The sequence below is a fragment of the Egretta garzetta genome, unplaced genomic scaffold (genome assembly GCF_000687185.1).
Source record: "Egretta garzetta isolate BGI_Z169 unplaced genomic scaffold, ASM68718v1 scaffold575, whole genome shotgun sequence".
Taxonomy (NCBI): domain Eukaryota; kingdom Metazoa; phylum Chordata; class Aves; order Pelecaniformes; family Ardeidae; genus Egretta; species Egretta garzetta.
The window spans coordinates 2,163,406-2,183,218 of record NW_009259790.1 but is presented as its reverse complement, the minus strand read 5'-3'; the positions used below and the strand labels follow the sequence as shown (position 1 = coordinate 2,183,218).

At 38.6% G+C, this 19,813-nt stretch overlaps 2 protein-coding genes across 3 annotated transcripts in view; one reads left to right on the top strand and one right to left on the bottom strand.

Moving 5' to 3' along the window:
- Nucleotides 1–81: 81 nt before the first annotated feature.
- Nucleotides 82–10,160, top strand: SNN (stannin). 2 transcript variants are annotated; one of them, XM_035895096.1, is made up of 3 exons: nucleotides 82–357; nucleotides 505–633; nucleotides 7,320–10,160. In XM_035895096.1, exon 3 carries the CDS (start codon nucleotides 7,399–7,401, stop codon nucleotides 7,660–7,662), a length of 264 nt encoding a protein of 87 aa, XP_035750989.1. In that variant the 5' UTR covers nucleotides 82–357; nucleotides 505–633; nucleotides 7,320–7,398; the 3' UTR covers nucleotides 7,663–10,160. The 2 variants fall into 2 exon arrangements, with proteins under 2 accessions (XP_035750989.1, XP_035750988.1); XM_035895095.1 differs by having other exon boundaries at nucleotides 82–633.
- Nucleotides 4,594–19,813, bottom strand: part of TXNDC11 (thioredoxin domain containing 11) — a 37,431-nt gene continuing 22,211 nt past the window's right edge. Inside the window, exons 10-12 of the mRNA XM_035895094.1 lie at nucleotides 18,953–19,033; nucleotides 10,123–10,783; nucleotides 4,594–4,808 (exon numbers count right to left, since the gene is read on the bottom strand). Coding sequence (XP_035750987.1) covers nucleotides 10,156–10,783; nucleotides 18,953–19,033 — 709 coding nt within the window. The 3' untranslated portion in view covers nucleotides 4,594–4,808; nucleotides 10,123–10,155. The remainder of the gene's footprint in view (nucleotides 4,809–10,122; nucleotides 10,784–18,952; nucleotides 19,034–19,813) is intronic.

Genomic DNA, 19,813 nt, shown 5'->3' with positions numbered 1-19,813 from the left:
TGTCAGCCGCAACCCGGGCAGGCTCGGGCCTTGCCCTCCGCCAGCCGGACTCCTCTCGGCCCGAGAGACTTGTTCCCGCTCGCCCGGCGCCGCAAAGCTTAGTGCGAGGAGTTAAGTACGTGCCAGAGAGTAAGTCCAAACCGGCCATTGTGTTGACAGTCCTGGGAGTTCATGGTAATGTGAGTTGTTCTAAATGAACCTTGTTGCTTCCTCTGAACATCCGCAGTGTGCTGTGCTGTCTTGCACTCTTCCTTTTCCTGACATGCATGCAGGTGTAGACATCTGTCAGTAGATGTTGCTTCTGAATAGAACTAAAGAACTCAGAACAACTTGTAAGACTCTTGCCTTGATTAGCAGGTAGGTGGAACAGTATCAGACCTCCTTTCCCTGACCACCTGTACCACAAGCTAATGGTTAGGTGTCTTTATGTAACTCTGGAAAGCCAAGAGCAAAAGGGACTCAGGATGCAAAGCATCTAGAGACCAGTGTGATTCCTCTCCACAGGGGAGGAGCAAGGAGGAAGACTTGCCAGACAAGATCCAAAAGCAGTGTGACCTTTACTTTTCTAATAAGGTGATTCTGAAACTTGGAGTAGAGGACTCCTAGCCTGAGCTCTTGAGCTGCTCGAGACAGGTATGTAATAGACTTTTGGGGTACTTGCGGTTTGAAGATTTGAGCCGAGTATAAAAAAATGCTTAAATCCCAGAAATGAATGCGTGCTATCTAGCTGCTGTTAGAGCCATTAAAATACTCCAGGCCACACATTTGGAGAACTACTTTGAATGTGCAAATAGAAAAAAGATTTTTTTTTTATCAGCAAACAATGTTGCCATCCTAGCAATTTTTCTAATATGTCAGGAATTAAGCTATGCCACAGGGTATACACAGCATGTTACTTCTGGTGACTGAATGTCAGTAGTGACCCTACTATCTTATGAGGACAGACCTCTCATTAGAGTTCCACATGGATGTGACACTGACAAATATAAATATAGAGTGTGACAGATGCTTTGCCATCCATGCAATTGCCTCTGAAGAAAACATGGTCTTAACATTAGAAACATGCTTCTAGTTCTGCACAAACTGGCTGAGTTGCCTGATGGGCAATTACAGTGTAAATCTATGGCACTTGCCATGTTACTGAGAAGGTCTGCCTACCCCCGAAATTGTGTTGCCAAGTCTGGGAAACTTACTTCCTAGGCTGCTGCTCTCCCTTCTCTTTGTCTTAGTGTCTTCTGTAAAACACTAACATCTGTGTGGCTTAGCTTGGTGTAAAGCTTTAAAAGTGATTCTTGATTATGTGTAAGGTACTATTGTACCTCATGCAGAAACTAACCTGCTGGTACAGTCAATGCTGTTTGGTATCTGTTTTTTAGTGTTTCTAACAGTTGCTTGGATGTTAAGTTGTTGGAAGACTGTCCATATCTAATTAGCCACAGAACGGCCTTTTTAGCTGCCTTCCCTGCTCTTTTATTCTTCATTGTAAGTATAATAAGGATTGGGAGAAGAATATTTGCATTGAAGGCTCCTACTGAACAGTTCCCTGCTTCTAAAATAGCCTCTGGCCAAGCCCCAGTTAGTGCAAGGTAATTTGGCTTTATCAGAAAAAGGTGGCATTAACTGGAGTTAATTAAGAATAACAGCGATCCCACCCTTTTTTTTGGAAGTGGTGAAGCCTGAGTGCTCCTGTACTGTACTGTAAACTCTACAGCTGGGTAGCGTAGGTGCTGTACGCACTTCTGTGCCAATGGTAGAGTTACAGCTCTGACTTCCCCAGAGGGTTTTCCCCTTGTCTTCCATTGGCAATAAGGATGCTCTTGTGATGAATATGCAGCATTCCTCAAAAGTAACCTTACCAGCATATACAGGAAAAAGTGTTTTGCACAATTAGTAGCATGTGGCACAAGCTGCTGTTACTTTATCTCTTAAAGGTCTTCACATGGAGGCTTTTTTAACTAAGCAGTCATTACTAAATCTTTTTTTAAAATTTCTTAAGCTGAAGGTCACTCCAGTAGTTTTATTCGTCCTGCCCCATTCAACTTACTTTAGATGAAATTCTGTAATAGGAAGTATACCTCCCACCTTTCTCCCCAAACCTGAGAAACCAAAGCCCAAAGAATTAATACTTGCACCTTAAACATAACTCTTTGAGGTCTTTGGGACTGGGTGAAGATTTGCTTTTGAAGCCACTTCCTATAGTTTTGGCTTCTATGGTAGCAGTATTTCTTTTCAGAAACATGCCTGCAGGCATTAATGATGGCAAACTTAGCAACAGAATGCCTATAATCATGAAAAACTTGGTTTAGAAACCAATGCCAGCCTTGCATTGGATTTGTCCCCTAGCAGCCTTTTGCAATTTAAACTGCCTTTCTGTTTGTCCTTTACTTACAGCTTCTGAATTGGATAATAAAACTTCACAAATGAAGTTCTGAGTAGAAGCTGGAATTGGGCAAAAAAGAAAAGAAGCAGTTATTTACGGAAAAATGATTTATATCTGATGTTTTTGCTGCTTGATTGCTGTAAGAACTGAGATAGGCTATTTGCAGTTCTCACCAGTGAATCTGACTAATCTTGCTGATGAGTAAATATGCTTAGATGCTTGCTTTGATAGCAAGTGTGGTGGGAAGGGTTATAGCACTAGAAGTGCCACCAAGTATGTATGGGTGGTGTTAGCAATACCTTTGAAGATCAGGAATTTACAGCTTTTAATATCTTGGAGTAAAAATGGTAAATGAAGTCAGTGCTGATCTTGGTATACTCGTGGGCTTTTTTAGCTGTGTGCTTTAAGGGCAAAGTGAGTCTGAAAGCTAGTTGTAATCTGCTTTAGATCAGTTTAAGGGGATCTACAGAGTGCTGTATCTCTCCCTTCAAGAAATGGACTCTGAAGAGTGCTTAATCTTGATTTCAATCAGCTTCTGGTAAATGAGTAGTGAGGCTGGAGTTCTGCATCTAGAAAACAACACAAACCAAAGGCCTCTCTGGGAGTTCTTACTAGTATAGTTACAACATGCAAATGTGATGTGCTAAAGATAGAATTAAGGCTGCAGGAGAGCTTTAGCTCTAGGTACACAGTGACCTAAAGCCAGAAAAAAAGCAGCATGAGCTAGCAACAACACTGTAGCTTTTGGTGCCAGAACACTGCAGGCATTTGAAACAAAACTACCCAAAGCTAGTAAAATAACAGTACTACCATCCCAGTTCCTATCTTGTACCACTAACTAGCTGTTTGTGCCACCTGTACAGATGCTTAATACCTGACTTTATATAGGGTACTGGCTCCAGACTCCTTGAGCGGGAAGAAGAGAATATGCCTGCAGAGGGAATGACTTCACCTTTATTTCACAGAGGAGTTTAAGTGCTTTGAGAAAGTGACCTTGAATTTTATCTAGTTCTTCTTTCCTAGAAGGTGATTGTCCATGGAATAATCTTTCCAAAGATACATAGGCTTGTTTTCTCCTACAGTACTTGGCTTTAACTATGGTATGGTGACAAGATGTGAGGAGCTTTCCAAATAGAAGCTAGAAAGGGCTTCTTCATACAACCTGATTTTCTTGACAGTGTTAATGTGAGATCACACTAACTTCTGTGCCCGGAGAAAGGGAATTTACTGGGCAGTACATCCAGAGGAAGTTGTGCTTTTTTTCTGTCCCAGAGTTCAAACTGATGCAGGTCCTTTGAATTTTTAATCAAATCAAAAAGCATTCAGAATTTTAAAGGTAAAAAACTATGGATTTGGCCAAGAAAGATCTGCAAGAAGAATCTCTAAGTTGCTGTGTTGCACTTCTATTTGGACTGGAGATTGTTTAATAAGGGTAAATCAGTCTCATGCATCTTGGAGGTCCTAGTTCTCCATCTGTAACTTTCTACCTTGCCATATCAAAGCAAAATCACTTTGACACAGGAGAGCCTAACCCAGCTAGAAGTAACTTTCTGAACAGTGAGCATTCATGTGTAACATCCTGCCTCCAGGACAGGTCTGCAACTTTCTGCTCTGTTTATATCTACTACTGTTAATATCTCAGTGTCAGTGCTCTTCTAGTGAGTCGGTGATAATAAATACAAATGACTACTTAGACTGGAAGAATGAGTCTGACAATATTCTTTGTTTTGTGTAAACTTAGAAGCAAAAGCCTTCTACAAGAAAAGATGATACCCCAGTTGTTAAATCTGTCCTTAGTGAAGGATTAATGTAAATTTATTTTAGAAAGAGCTGTCATGAATAAGCTGAGTTGACTTGCTGGACCAGAAGATAAAGAAACAAAGCTATCGTACCCAAAGTATTCAGCATATTCTTCCTGGCCAGCTCTGCACCTTGAAACTCTACTTATGCTTCTGACTGGCATCTGCTGTAGAACTTCATGTATTCTAAAAGCTGTGTGGGAGCTGCCAGTGACTGGTTACCCACTCATGAGTGCATGTGAGCCTGTAAGGTTCTTCCCAGTGCCTGCTGAGAAATAAGACTGATGGAGACTTAGATCTGATCTTTGTATATTTTAACATGAGGATTTTTCCAAAAGGTGGAAGTGCTGGCTAAATTGCCTCACAACTTCATACAAGCAGTAGCAGTGTTATTAAGCAGTAATTGTGGTGGTAAACAGAAGTGTCCAAGAACAATAAATAACAATTAAAGTACTATGCAGCTCTTCACATAAGGACAGCAATAAATGCCTACCTCTCATAACTCCTTTGAACTGTTCTGTGCAGGCTTTGTTCAGAAAAAGCACTGTCCCAAACAGTGATCTTCCTGGTCCCATTGTACTCCTCATGATCCCAAAAGAAATGGGAATGGCAAGAGCCCAGTTTGTAACCTGGTAAGAGAAAGCCTTGTCTTAAGACAGGCCTGCAGCCTTAAACAGCCCAGTTTCTCCCTCAGATAGGAACTTACAGACCTGCCTGTGTTTTCCAGGTCAAACAGACCATTGCAGTCTGTGGCTGTTAAAAAGGGGTGGAAATATATTGTTACAGTTCAGATAGATGTAGGTCTTATGTTACCTGGATGTAACATCTAGCTCTTGCTTTCAAACTTGTTTCTCAAGGCTGCTTGCAAAGGTCTGTGCCTTGCTAGCTATTATGCTGAGGTCTAAAAATAGCTTGCTAGAAGACCCTTGTGATACAGAGGATGGTGATGTGCAAAGCTTCATACCTTACATAGCTGATGCTGTCTACTCAAAGTCTGGCAGAGTGGTAGCATTTGCAATGCTAGCTTCCAGTATTAAAAGCTATTTTTTTATGTGACAGTAACAATTTAGTTCTAATGTAAGGTTATGTGCTGCACTGAACTGCTGTAGAGAAACAGTGCTAGTGGGTTGTTATTGCTGCTAGCAGTTGTGCAAGCTGCAGAAGAGGGCTTCATGTGGACACACAGGCACTGCATGAGAAGCAAGGTCTTTTATCATCTTTTATGCTGATGCTGTACTGTTGTGGCTGGATCAAACAGTGCTGCAGTTCATTTTCCTCAGGGCATGTCTGAACTACATGAAAGTCTCTCTTAATCACCCTCAGCCAATCACCCTGTGTTGAATAAGCATTGCAGAACCACAATGATCATGACAAAAATCATACACCTCTCTGGCTGCAGTGGGCACATAGCTCTGCTGAGGGCACATGGTGTGTTTAGCTTTGTTTCCTTTTTCTTACTTGTGCAAAATCAGGTCTGCAGGACTCTGGCTGTATCAGGTACACTGCAAGCTATTGGTTGCTGTAGTTTACAGGGCTAGAAATGTAGCCAGAGTGTGTGCAAGTTAGTTATATGACACTGCACCCTACTGATGCTCATGCTGAACTTCTCTTTAGTGGATGTGTCCTTGCTGAAATGGCTATGTAGCAGTGTGCATGGGTCTGCCATTCCATGAGACATTAGGGAATAAACTTCGTCTCTGGCTTGAGTTCTGTCAGTAAAGATACTGCACTGTAACTGCCTTGACTCTTTCATGTTGAAATGCTGCTGAGAATTCAAGTGCAGTGGATAACACAATAATCTGGCTCAAGGTTGGTTGACTGACTTCCCCTGAGGGCTTTGTATGAAGAAGCTGCTGTTGCAGCTGAGAGGGAGTGCAGCAATGATGGTGGGGAAGAGCCTTTCCTGGAAAGCCATGATGCCCTCAATAGACTGGCACCTACAGCAGCCAGAAGATACTCCCCTTATTTCAGTGGCTACATGTCAGGTGAAATGCAGATGACTTTGTTCTGCACTTGCAGCTGACCTTAGATCCACTAGGGACTGTATCTGTTTTACCTGAAATCATAGCATTGAGCCCTAACCTGCTTCCTGCAGCAGTACAGAGGTAAGATATGTTCCTGGGTAGGACCGGTGCTGATCTCTACTATGAAGTCTTCCATGAGTTTCTGTCCTCTTAAAGAGCTAGGGTAGTAGGAAAGAAAAGGTAATGACTGACTTGGTCTTGTGTCCGAGTTGAAGTGGAGGAATGTAAAGCTACCAACTTTGTAAACAACACCCTTTGAAACTTAAGGCAAGGCTCACATGACCCCTTTTAAAAGTGTTGTGAATTTGGAAGTGGAAGTAGCAAGGCATTCCCTAGACACTTTTGTCCTGCCAAAATGCTGCAGCAGACTAAGAAGTCTTGGAGCTCCTCCTCTCTCCCATTTTCCTGCCTGCTGAATCTGCTCCCATGTCAGCTGCAGTCAGCTGCAGTAACATGCTACCTTGCTCTTGTGGTTTGAAAGCCACTAAGAGGAGCAGAAGCTTAAAATGTGTTATGTTAGTCTTCAATAAATCTAGCTCTACTTGCTTATGATAAATGCACATAAAACACCACCTGTTGTTTTCATCTGCTCAGTGACCAACCAATTGCCATGTAGTCAACCCTTCTAAACAGACCAGTGTTACAGACAGGCATGCAGTAATGCATTAGCATTGCAATTACCTTTGCAATTAGCTTACCAATCCTGGAACTGTTAGAAGGATGCTTGCAAATTATATTTTAAAGAGGGCCAGACTTCTGACTTTGAAATGTACTGTTTCTGTAGGATTCCTTTAGGAAAACTAAAGGTAGCTGAAATGCTACCTTGTCATGTATTTGAGGGCTCACCCATGATTTAGTGTTTGTATTAAATTGTCTTAATTCTCTCTATACTAAACTCTGTAACTTCCATACAGTCTATTACGTGTCTGTGGCTCATCTCATCTGTCTCCTAGTAAAAATTAGCTTAAAATGAGTAAGAACCGTAGGAGTGCGAGAAGTTCAAAGCACTGAATCAGAGGGTCATGTGCCATTGTGAAGGATATCCAGCAACATTATATTCATGGTTGGTATGGTAAAACTACACAACTTCATTAAGTGTCTCTTTTTTCACTGCAGGAGTTTGAAGGTGCAGCAAGCCTAACAGTGAGGACATTAGAATTTCCTTGAACAAGTTGGACAATCTGAAATACTGACCATGTCTATTACGGATCATAGCCCCACCACTGGAGTGGTGACTGTTATTGTTATTTTGATTGCTATTGCAGCTCTTGGTGCCTTGATACTGGGCTGCTGGTGTTACCTGCGTCTGCAGAGGATCAGCCAGTCTGAAGATGAGGAAAGCATTGTGGGCGAAGGAGAAACCAAAGAGCCCTTTCTTCTGGTGCAGTACTCTGCTAAAGGACCTTGTGTAGAGAGGAAAGCTAAGCTAACTCCAAATGGCACAGAAGTCCATAGCTAACTTGCAGCAACACATGTATATGGACTATGCTTATGATGTGTGTAACCAGCAGAAGAATCTCTATACTGTGAAGAACCTGGTCACATGCACGCCTCTCATCAGAAAACACCCCGATGAGGATTAAATAAGCTTTGTTTGCAACTGCATGCACTGAGAAGTTGCACTTTGCATCAGCTGTGTATCCTAATTCCTCTATAACAGGAGCTGACTCACCTGGCGTAACATCCATTGCTGGCAATGGACACAGGGACATATTGGTGTGAAGAGACCACTAGCGTTTTTTGTTACTTGAATGTTTAGCTGAACTTATTTTGATGGAGCTACTACTGTAATGTGAATTACTTTACAACTGTGAACTGTAAATAGGCTGCCAGAAGCTTTTTGCTTTGTGTTCCACAGCATATGGGAATAATATGATGCAGCAAGGGGACTCCTGAACCACCACTGTAGATGGGATTTCAGACCTTCAAAACACAATCTGCAGTTAAATCTTGCTTCCGCTACTATTGTGAGCGCACAGCCATAGTGTCAGAACTCTTACTCTTATGCTTTATTGGACTGATGCAGAATAATTTCTTTGAAAAGAAGGTGTAAGCCTTCAGTAAAATGTTGAGAGAGTAAACACAGGAACTACAAGAAAGGAAGTGATTTCCTTTAATTGCAGCTAGGTAGGTTAAGCTTTTGGCTGCTAGAACTGAGTTCTCTAACTATGTAGCTACTGCAGGGAAACTGCCATTTTGAGGGATTCCAACCTGGGAACTAATGATGGATACTGAACCCTCAGGGATGATCCAGAAGGTTCCCAGGAGTTTGAAATGGCAGTAGAGCAGGCTTCTTTCTTCCATAGGTCTGCATGCTGAAACTGCAGAAGTGGTTACTTATTAAAACTGGCATTAAGTGCAGCTAGTATGAATTTTTTCCTAGAACCCCTGTTTGTGTACTTAGGAGTTAAGGTATATGTTAACAGCCTGTTGTAAAAAGGTGTTTTAGTCTACAGTCAGTCAACTATAGAGATAGATCTTTGAGATAGATCTCTTGATTTAACTTACTACTACAAGATTAAGTTTCAGTCCTTCCTACAAAAACAAATGTTGATATAGGGAAGGGAGACTTCTGGTCAGTTTGTAAATGTTTTTTAGCTAGCAATAGTGAAGTCCCAAATAAGGACATCCCTTCCATTTCCTGCTCTGTACTGTAGTTCAACTGTAGAAAGATGTGTTAAAGGGGGAGTTCTGGACCTCAGAGGTTTGGGGGCAGGAGAGGAGGCAGAAAAGGGAGGAGAAGGAACAACACTCAGCCACCAATGACGATTTTCTAAGACTGTGAGGGTAGGCACACATGCTTTGAGGCCACTGACCTGTTTTCAATGACTTTATACATAGCTTCCTTTGCCTACTGCAATTTTTAAATACTTAATTGCCTAGGAGAAAAAAAGCTACTGTAAATCTGTTCCCTGAGATAAGTTAGTTACAAGTAATGAAGTTCAAGTTCTTCAGCTCTATAAGAAGCATTAGACTTGCTTCTTGTACCTAATGTTAACTAAGTTAACATAGGCCTAGCAAGGTTGCTTGAGAACTGTAACTATATGCAAGACGATGATGGCCTAGACAGAAAGTCTTGTCCCTTGCTTCTACAGCAAGATACTGACTTGTGGTTCTAGTGCTATGTTTGCTTTTTTTAATTGAAGGCTATAATTTGAAGCAAAATCAATGCTGTCAGCAGCAAAAAGCTCCTGCTGTTTCCTCTTGAGTACAATATGGGGTACAGCTGATAGAAGGCTGTTCTTACCCTGGCACATATATGTTTGGGTTTTTTTAAGATGCTAGTCTCATACTTGTATGTATAGTGAGACCCATATTAAACTGCTGTATTCTAGACCTCTTGCAAATCAAGGAGAAAAGAATTAATTCAGTAAGACTTTCTTTAGTTTTCAGTAGAGAACAGTTCACACATGGCTCTTGCAGGTTTCAAGACAGTCAGATAACTGGTATACAAAAGTGATACAAAGTGCTGAAATTCTTGAATGAACAGTTGTAGCAAGATGACTTTGTCCAAGTTTACTGATTACAGAGATGAAACATCTATTTTAATTCAGCAAAGAGAATGCAGTGTAAAGGGCAAACTTCAGAAATTATGGAAAAGTATAAATCATGTCTAACTTCTCTTCTAGCAGCTTTAAGAGAAAGCCAGTGAAAAATAACTGGTCCTTAGTCAGAGGTGCTTCACACTGCTGCCCCTAAAAATCAGCATCTTCAATTTTAATGGATAGGTGTTTGCAAGTTAGTGCAATAGTAAAGTGCAGAAAGTGTTTTCCATTCTCCTCTTCTCTTTAGATGTGGGTATCTAATAAGTTGTTCAAGTATACAAAAATAATCCATTTGATTTTTCTTTTTCTAGATCATGTGGGGGACGAAGTCTTTATTTACAATGAATTTCAATAAAATTTGCATAAATACCTACCCAATACTGCATCATTTGACTTTGTGTAAGTAATCATTCTGTCCTGTTGCCACTATTGTGCTCTGTCTCTGTGGTATCAGTATTATCAATCCTTTTTTCCCCTAATGTGGCAGTAGCTTTTGAAACAGATACATCATTATCTTCAGAAACCATTTGCTCTGACTGAAGGGATTCTTTAATTTCATCTTTGCTCTGTAGCTTTCCTTCCCTTGATGCTACCAGGATTCTCAGTAAAGTATTTTCTTTAAGGAGGTTTTCTGATGCATCAGCTAATTCTTGAAGCTTTTCAGCCATTTCTAATAATTCTTGATTCTTCTGGTCATATGTGGCCTGTAACTGCTCACTGCGGAGCTGCAAAGTCTTGTGCTGCTTTTCCAGTGTGTGTTTTTGCTCCTGTAGTCTATGTTCCTCTTGCCTAGCTTCAGAAAGCTGTGCTTCCAGCCGGTAATGGGCCTGATGAAGGGCACTGATTTCTGATCTTAACTTCTGAATTTCTCTCTCCAAGTGTGAGATGTGTCCTTGCTGTAGAACTGTCTCTTTATGTAGGCATTCTTTGGTACATGGCTCTGATGAAGACAGATTTGAGTGATGTAAAATAAATTTCAGGAGATTAGGAAGGTTAACTGAAAAGTCTTCAGGGAACTTCACACTTTGTTCCTTCCTAGAAAGACATAAGTTAATATTAAAACATTCAGACAGGTAAGCAACAATAATTTCAGCTAAGCATCTGCTGTTCAACTCCAATTTGGTATCTTGGTTTTTTATCAAGAATGGTTAACATAGCAGCTAAGAGAAACCTGAACTCATGTAAAAGACCACACAGTATTTTCTTCTGATGAACCCTTTTACCTGTATTCCAGTCTGGGTGCTGTAAGAATCTCTGCACTGGACTGGTATTTGAGAGCACAATTTTCTGTCAAATTGCAGGAAACAAATTTTCTAAGTATCCCAATTATGGGTTATGAGCTTAAAGTACATATGGTAGCATCACTGTTGGGCAGGTGTGATCAGAGCATACTGACATTAACATTTGTTAATAAGTTGAAGGAGAGCATTTAAGTGTGCCTAACTCTACGTATACTGTTAGCTTTATACATGTGGACTTAACTTCTATCTGATGGGAAATTACTATTTTGAGCCTATATATGTTATCCTGGAAGAAGTAACTTAATGTGTTCCAATATCAGAAGCGTATTGTAAGGTGCAGAAAAGTAATTCGCTTTTAAACAGTAAGCAGTCATTTTTGTCAGAAGCAAGGCCCTTTTGCTGTCAGAAAACCAAATCTTTTTACTTGTTCCTCTTACTTCTTTGTCTTTATGCCACTGGGGTGATCAAGGAAGCAAACCAAACAAGTTTTTTGGTTTCCTTCTTTTTCTCTGAGGCTCGCTATATGGCTGTGAATACTAAGCCCAGCGTATGAAGAGAGAGACCCATTGCCTTCTGCTGCAGCATCAACTGTTACTCTTAACCTGACAAGAGTCCAAGCTGCTTGAAGACAAAGTACCAAATTTCTTCCTCAACATTACTAACCACCAAAAGACACCTCCAGCTGTGTCAAATATTAAAATTACTGCCCTTCTTGGACCATGTGCATACTTTATCATAAACATAGGAGGCTAAACTGTCCTCTGAGGACCAGACAGGAACTAACTCTTAACCTTCTGTTTCTGAACCAGTTAAGTCTTCAACCTTTCACGCAGTATGTTCCAGTATAGCGTAAGTTTGCTGCCTCCTGACTATGCAATAGAGCTACTTACACTTCAGATTTCAGTGCGTTTAACTGGGAAGCTAACTGATAGTTTATCACTTTGTGTTGTCTTTAGCCTTTGCCAGTCAGAAGCATATTTCATTAGGAAGCACATTTCATTAGGTAGCCATCAAAACAAAGATGATCAGCTTAGCTTATTTTCCTTTGGTTGCCAAATTCTTAACCAGACTAATGGCATGGAGCATACATTCAGACATGGGTTAATTAAACAAGTCAGAAAAAGGACATAGGATAAACCCGAACAAAAATTATTCCAAAGCAAGAGAGCCAGATCCAAGAAAATGCCTCATGCCTCAATGTTTACCACTGCTGCTCCTGTACAACACACACCACAGACAACTCCTGTGTCCCCACATGTGTGACATTATGTTTCTGAATTGCTTACACTGTGCATCTGGAACATGGGGGTTATTCAGTTACCAATTACAGTTGCCTCAAAATACTTTCTATGAAATCCAACTCATTAGCATATGGGATATAAACATACGCTAATTTCATTTACTGAGAACTACTTACTGATTTCAGGTAAAAGACAGATACTGTATTTTATCAATAATTCAAGAACTTCATCCAGATGAGGCTCCTATTCATCAAAATGAAGCTATTTCTGGTAGCATAAGCAATGTGCAGACTTCTGGTGATCAACCAAGCTACTCTTGTAATTACTGTCAGCAGTTTCTCAGCTGACAATCAGCTCACATCCCAGTTTAATGAATCATGACATCATTTAGGCAAAAAATAGTCTACACTAAGACAAACCCAACTCATTATAGAGTGGTAATATGTCATCATCCATTCTTATTGATCAAAACCACAGTATGTCTCAGAAAAGCTAAAAGGCTATTTAAAACAAAAATCAAACCAAAATATTAACAGCATGTGGTAGAAAGAAATTAAGAATAGATTTAATTTGCAAAAATTGTCTCATAAGGCAAATGCATAAGGAGCTGTACAGAAATCCTTAATATGAGACACCTTTATATCCAAAATTAATATATGACTACTCTAGTAGCACGACTGAACTACAAATAGTATCAAAACCTAATTTTCTTGATTATTTAGATGCAGCAAAATATAAAACACTGGAGAGGAAAATCAAGAGAGAAAACAATGACTAGAGGTTAGGTACCTTTACGCAACCAATTGGAACATTACAAAGACAATCTTAATAAAACTACTAAGTCTGTCACTCCAGAGACAGTCTAGAGCTGCTTTATGAAACAGACCAAGGCAAAATGAGTATCTATGAAAACAAATAGGGAACACTGGACTTTGTAGTAACACAGGGAAGATAGTAAGTATTAGAGGAAGCTTCACTTACCCTGATTTGTTCTACTGCTCTAAAACCTGCTTGAGCTATGATTTAAAATAATTGAAGAAAAACCTTTTCATCATGTTACACATGACACTCTGTCCCCCAGGAGGCATGGTTCTGCAAACTAGATCCTTGTTCAAAAGTGGGAGGGAAAATCACTTAACCCAAGTTTCCAAATAGTATGTTGGGGCTCATTAACTACAACAGTGGTCTTAAAACTGTAGCCACAACAATATCTGGAAATCAGTTTCTAACTTTTTCCAGCCCTAAAATTAATCACATTAGTATTGGATAGATCTAGTAGATCTTCACCTTACGCCACTTGACCTAGAAGACAACAGCATACTACTACTACTTCTTGTGTCAATTGTCAACCACACCTCATGAGACATGTGGCTCATCTCAAGTAAAATTGAGACTACTCATCTTTAAAGCAGCAGGTCCTCTGCTTGTAGCTGCTCAAGCCAGCCAGAACTAATGGGCTTGTGCAAATGAGATAAAGAATCGGAATGCTGGAAAAATGTGCAAAGCTGAGACCTAGTGGAATCTGCAGAACTCGACAGGTAACTAACTGGATTGGGGTATTGGCACTGAAGACTGCTGCTTTTGCTAAGCAGCAGATGGGAGTTCCTGCTCAGGTAGCCTAGGGAACAGAGAAGGACAGCAACTGAGCTGGGGGAATGAGGCAGAGGGAGCCTGATCTGAGGCTGATGTGCAAGGCTTACTGCACAAAGTAGGGGAGATGATGAGTTGGAAGTTGAGGTGACTCAGAATTTATATAAATGAAACTATTGCTGTAGTGAATTAAAACATGAATTTAGAACTGCAAAACTTAAGGCACAGGTTTAAAGATTTTGTGGGAGGTAATACTGCACAGTACCAATAGCCTGAATTACCATGTGCTGGTGATCCCAGCCTAAAGGTACTCTCATACCCTATTTTTAAGAGTTCCTTTTTTTCCTGACCCACCCTTTGTGCCTTTCCTCTACCCCGCCCTCCTTTGTCTTGATTTTTGGTTCACCCATTCATGAATCAATTCCTTTCCTCGAACTTTCTTTCTTCATCCCAGAAATCATTCTCAATCCTGATTGTCTCCTTGAAACTACGCTGCCCTGTCCTACACTCTTATTTCTTGGCTCTTTCTCTGAGGTCCTGCTTGCTGTATATAGTTTCACTTCAACAGCATGTACACTTTCTTTTACTGCTAATCTCCTTTGGATATATTAATCTCTAGGTGTTAAACTGCTACTGAAGCTTCATTTGTTTTCTGTTTTAAAGAAACAATGCAAGGCTTCTAGAACGTCAACACATCTGCTGCTACTTTCCTCCTGTGAAAACTCCAGCACTTGTTACTGAGTCAGAATGAAATCCAGAACATTTTGGCAATATACACAAATTCCCATGATGTAATTCTATCGTATCTGTAAAAGCAATGCTGTGTAATTTTTTTTTTAATTACTGCTAAAAAAATGTAATCAATAGCATTAAAGACATTAATGACAATCTGTGCTATTTCAACAAAAATTTTTTTAGAACTTTGAAAAAAAAATGTAGTTATGGCCAAGTGAAATAGTGAAGCAGTGTGTTGTTATAAGAAAAAAAGATATTTCAATAACCACAGTTTACACAGGAAGTTCTTACATGAAATAACTTTACTTTCAAGCATGGCCTTCACTTGAAGACTGTATCACACCATTTGAAATATTCATATTTTTAAAAAAAAAATTTAAAAAACCCCTTATGTTTAAGAAACACTGCAGTAGAACAGCTCAGTAAAGCCCCTGAAGTATTTGCAGTAGGATTTCCAGTTTTTCTAGCCATGCAACATGACAATCTTCCAATAACTTGTATACAATTTCCAAACAATTTTGAGTATGTTTTCATTTTAAGTATATTTTCTTACTGTACCATACTTCTGCTTCTTTCACTCCATCGCATATTCTCTTTCTACTTTATCATCACATTCATAACAGTTGTTTGGGGTTTTTTTTGCTTTATATTATTTTATGGTAACACAGTGATGTCACTAAACAAGACTAATGATATCACAAAACCAGGAAAAAGAATTCTATATTCTGGTTTTATCGGGAGTGAAAACACCTCTTATTTAGGATACATTTTACACATTGAAATTTCTTTTGGTACGAAACTTCTTTCAAGACAAATGAAATATAAAAGAGAGCAAAATTTCACCCTTATTTTCATTAAATCAGAAAAATACTTATCTCTCTATATAATGCCATTCCTATACTATGTAAAATCAGAGATTTTGCTTTAGATATTAGCATCTCCTTATAAGCATGACCTTATAAAGGCCAGAAGCATTTCAAGTCATTCTCTCTGCCACTGTTAGACTAGGTGATGGAACACTTTCATGGTTTATGCAGATTGCCAAAGAATCCAATATCCAAACCACAGGTACAGCCAGAGACACGTACATTCCCCCCCAAAGCCAAACATCAGAACAATGAGAGAAACGCAACCTGAAAGAACTTCAGTTTGAGCAATGAACGCTCCGAAGTCCCTCTGATTACATTACATTAATTCTACCACAGGAATGAGGGAGAAATAAAGATTCACAGATTAGGACCACTGAAATATTTCCAAAGGATGCATAAGCCCTCCTTTAGTACTCAGACTCTCTACTTTTTTTAAAAGAAAATTTTTTTACTTCAAAAACAGGTAACAATCTATTCCCTCTCCCTCTGTAATGTCAGGATTGTTAGTTTTTGCTCTCTTAAACAAGACTTAAGTTTCAGCTGGGTTACTTGCTCTCCATCTGTGATTATGTTTTATTTTTCTTTATTAAAAACACAGCAAGCAAATCCTTGCATTTTACTGCAAGAATCTGTTGTAATATTCTTTGAGATATCTCTTAGTTTATCCAGTTAGAAGCGATTAGATACAAGTTGTACTAGATCTATGTTGCACCACCATCTAGGTAATTTCTCCCCCTTTTCCCCTCTTGTAGTCACTCATTAATTTATTTGGACCATGCCAAAATAATAATTTTAAATACAACCAAATAATAAGGAAAATTAACTGAAGAACAACATTAGTAATGCTGCTGTTCATACCTGAAGACTTACAAACAATTTAATGTCTTTTGGAGAGAGCATACCACCAGCTAGCCACGTCTATTGGGTTTTTTTTTTTTGTTGTGGTGGTGGTACGCATAAAGTAAGAATGCCTATATGGAAATGAATTACTGTTTGGCTTTTTTCTCTACTAAGACATGTAACCTGACAATTATTACAACTTAGTAAAATGAAAGTTAAAAACCCAAAGGGAAAAGAATACATTACCTCTGATGAGGAAAAAATAAAATGGTTGGGAGATGGTCTGTCATAAATTCCCATGGAAGGTCATTTCGAGTGATATCTATTCTGTTAAGAAAAGACACACTGGTGAAGAGAACCAGCAGATGAACAATCTGTATTTTCTTGTGAAATGCCGTTTTAGGGATTGGGAAGAAGGAAATGCAAGTATCTGTGAAAGTCAGTCTAAATGTGTTATATCAAAAATATGTTGTGCATATGAGTCAGCAGAATTAATTATCAATATTCAAGATGATGCCTCCCAGTTTAACAAATATCTGCGTTGGGTTCTTTTTCTGCAAAAATATGTACAGTATTCCAACTGCTCTCACTCAGCAATTAAATTGCACAGTCACTCATTATGTACACACCTTCCTTCTCTGAAACAAACAAACCTGCCTAACAGTTTCAAAGTGAGACTGAAGGTTTTTCTATCAATTAAATTTGTTCCTCAAGTACAACTCTACGAATATTTTCCCCTCAAGCAGTTTGCTTCTTCCAAGGACAAGCACATTCTTGAAGGCACAATTTCTTCTAAAGCTCTACGTAGAAAGGAACACAAGATTTTGTGAATGAAACGCTTGTTCAATTGCTTGTTATGTTCTTCTCTGCATTTTTAGGTTTTCTTTGATTACAAATAAAATTCTTATTAATTACAACAATTTTATTATAGAAAAAAACCATAGACAACCACATCAGTAATACTGCAATAAAAATAATGGAGCAAATGAGAGAACTTCAAAGTCAGGAAAGAGAATGGGTAGAGATTTGAGAGTAGCACTACATTTGTCAGAATAAAGCCGCAAATATAAACAGGTGGTAACTCCAGATTTTTAATTGATTTTTTTTCCTATACTTCTCATGCTGCCTCCTGGAGTAAGCTCAGTCAAATGAAACACGGATGCAATCAGAGTAGATGTTTTAAGTATTGATGTATTATCAAATACACATACAATGTTTAGGTTGCACTGAAACATTAAAAATCCTGGAAACACCAAACAAAAGCCTGTCTTTATATATATAGAAATATATATTTTAATATATAAAATATATATAAAAATATATTATACACATGCATGCATAGATTATATATAACAGTTGTTTGGGGTTTTTTTTGCTTTATATTATTTTATGGTAACACAGTGATGTCACTAAACAAGACTAATGATATCACAAAACCAGGAAAAAGAATTCTATATTCTGGTTTTATCGGGAGTGAAAACACCTCTTATTTAGGATACATTTTACACATTGAAATTTCTTTTGGTACGAAACTTCTTTCAAGACAAATGAAATATAAAAGAGAGCAAAATTTCACCCTTATTTTCATTAAATCAGAAAAATACTTATCTCTCTATATAATGCCATTCCTATACTATGTAAAATCAGAGATTTTGCTTTAGATATTAGCATCTCCTTATAAGCATGACCTTATAAAGGCCAGAAGCATTTCAAGTCATTCTCTCTGCCACTGTTAGACTAGGTGATGGAACACTTTCATGGTTTATGCAGATTGCCAAAGAATCCAATATCCAAACCACAGGTACAGCCAGAGACACGTACATTCCCCCCCAAAGCCAAACATCAGAACAATGAGAGAAACGCAACCTGAAAGAACTTCAGTTTGAGCAATGAACGCTCCGAAGTCCCTCTGATTACATTACATTAATTCTACCACAGGAATGAGGGAGAAATAAAGATTCACAGATTAGGACCACTGAAATATTTCCAAAGGATGCATAAGCCCTCCTTTAGTACTCAGACTCTCTACTTTTTTTAAAAGAAAATTTTTTTACTTCAAAAACAGGTAACAATCTATTCCCTCTCCCTCTGTAATGTCAGGATTGTTAGTTTTTGCTCTCTTAAACAAGACTTAAGTTTCAGCTGGGTTACTTGCTCTCCATCTGTGATTATGTTTTATTTTTCTTTATTAAAAACACAGCAAGCAAATCCTTGCATTTTACTGCAAGAATCTGTTGTAATATTCTTTGAGATATCTCTTAGTTTATCCAGTTAGAAGCGATTAGATACAAGTTGTACTAGATCTATGTTGCACCACCATCTAGGTAATTTCTCCCCCTTTTCCCCTCTTGTAGTCACTCATTAATTTATTTGGACCATGCCAAAATAATAATTTTAAATACAACCAAATAATAAGGAAAATTAACTGAAGAACAACATTAGTAATGCTGCTGTTCATACCTGAAGACTTACAAACAATTTAATGTCTTTTGGAGAGAGCATACCACCAGCTAGCCACGTCTATTGGGTTTTTTTTTTTTGTTGTGGTGGGGGGAAGCATAAAGTAAGAATGCCTATATGGAAATGAATTACTGTTTGGCTTTTTTCTCTACTAAGACATGTAACCTGACAATTATTACAACTTAGTAAAATGAAAGTTAAAAACCCAAAGGGAAAAGAATACATTACCTCTGATGAGGAAAAAATAAAATGGTTGGGAGATGGTCTGTCATAAATTCCCATGGAAGGTCATTTCGAGTGATATCTATTCTGTTAAGAAAAGACACACTGGTGAAGAGAACCAGCAGATGAACAATCTGTATTTTCTTGTGAAATGCCGTTTTAGGGATTGGGAAGAAGGAAATGCAAGTATCTGTGAAAGTCAGTCTAAATGTGTTATATCAAAAATATGTTGTGCATATGAGTCAGCAGAATTAATTATCAATATTCAAGATGATGCCTCCCAGTTTAACAAATATCTGTGTTGGGTTCTTTTTCTGCAAAAATATGTACAGTATTCCAACTGCTCTCACTCAGCAATTAAATTGCACAGTCACTCATTATGTACACACCTTCCTTCTCTGAAACAAACAAACCTGCCTAACAGTTTCAAAGTGAGACTGAAGGTTTTTCTATCAATTAAATTTGTTCCTCAAGTACAACTCTACGAATATTTTCCCCTCAAGCAGTTTGCTTCTTCCAAGGACAAGCACATTCTTGAAGGCACAATTTCTTCTAAAGCTCTACGTAGAAAGGAACACAAGATTTTGTGAATGAAACGCTTGTTCAATTGCTTGTTATGTTCTTCTCTGCATTTTTAGGTTTTCTTTGATTACAAATAAAATTCTTATTAATTACAACAATTTTATTATAGAAAAAAACCATAGACAACCACATCAGTAATACTGCAATAAAAATAATGGAGCAAATGAGAGAACTTCAAAGTCAGGAAAGAGAATGGGTAGAGATTTGAGAGTAGCACTACATTTGTCAGAATAAAGCCGCAAATATAAACAGGTGGTAACTCCAGATTTTTAATTGATTTTTTTT

What these genes read in the sequence shown, in the direction of transcription:
- SNN (XM_035895096.1), top strand. Translation starts at nt 7,399, where the DNA reads ATGTCTATTACGGATCATAGCCCCACCACTGGAGTGGTGACTGTTATT.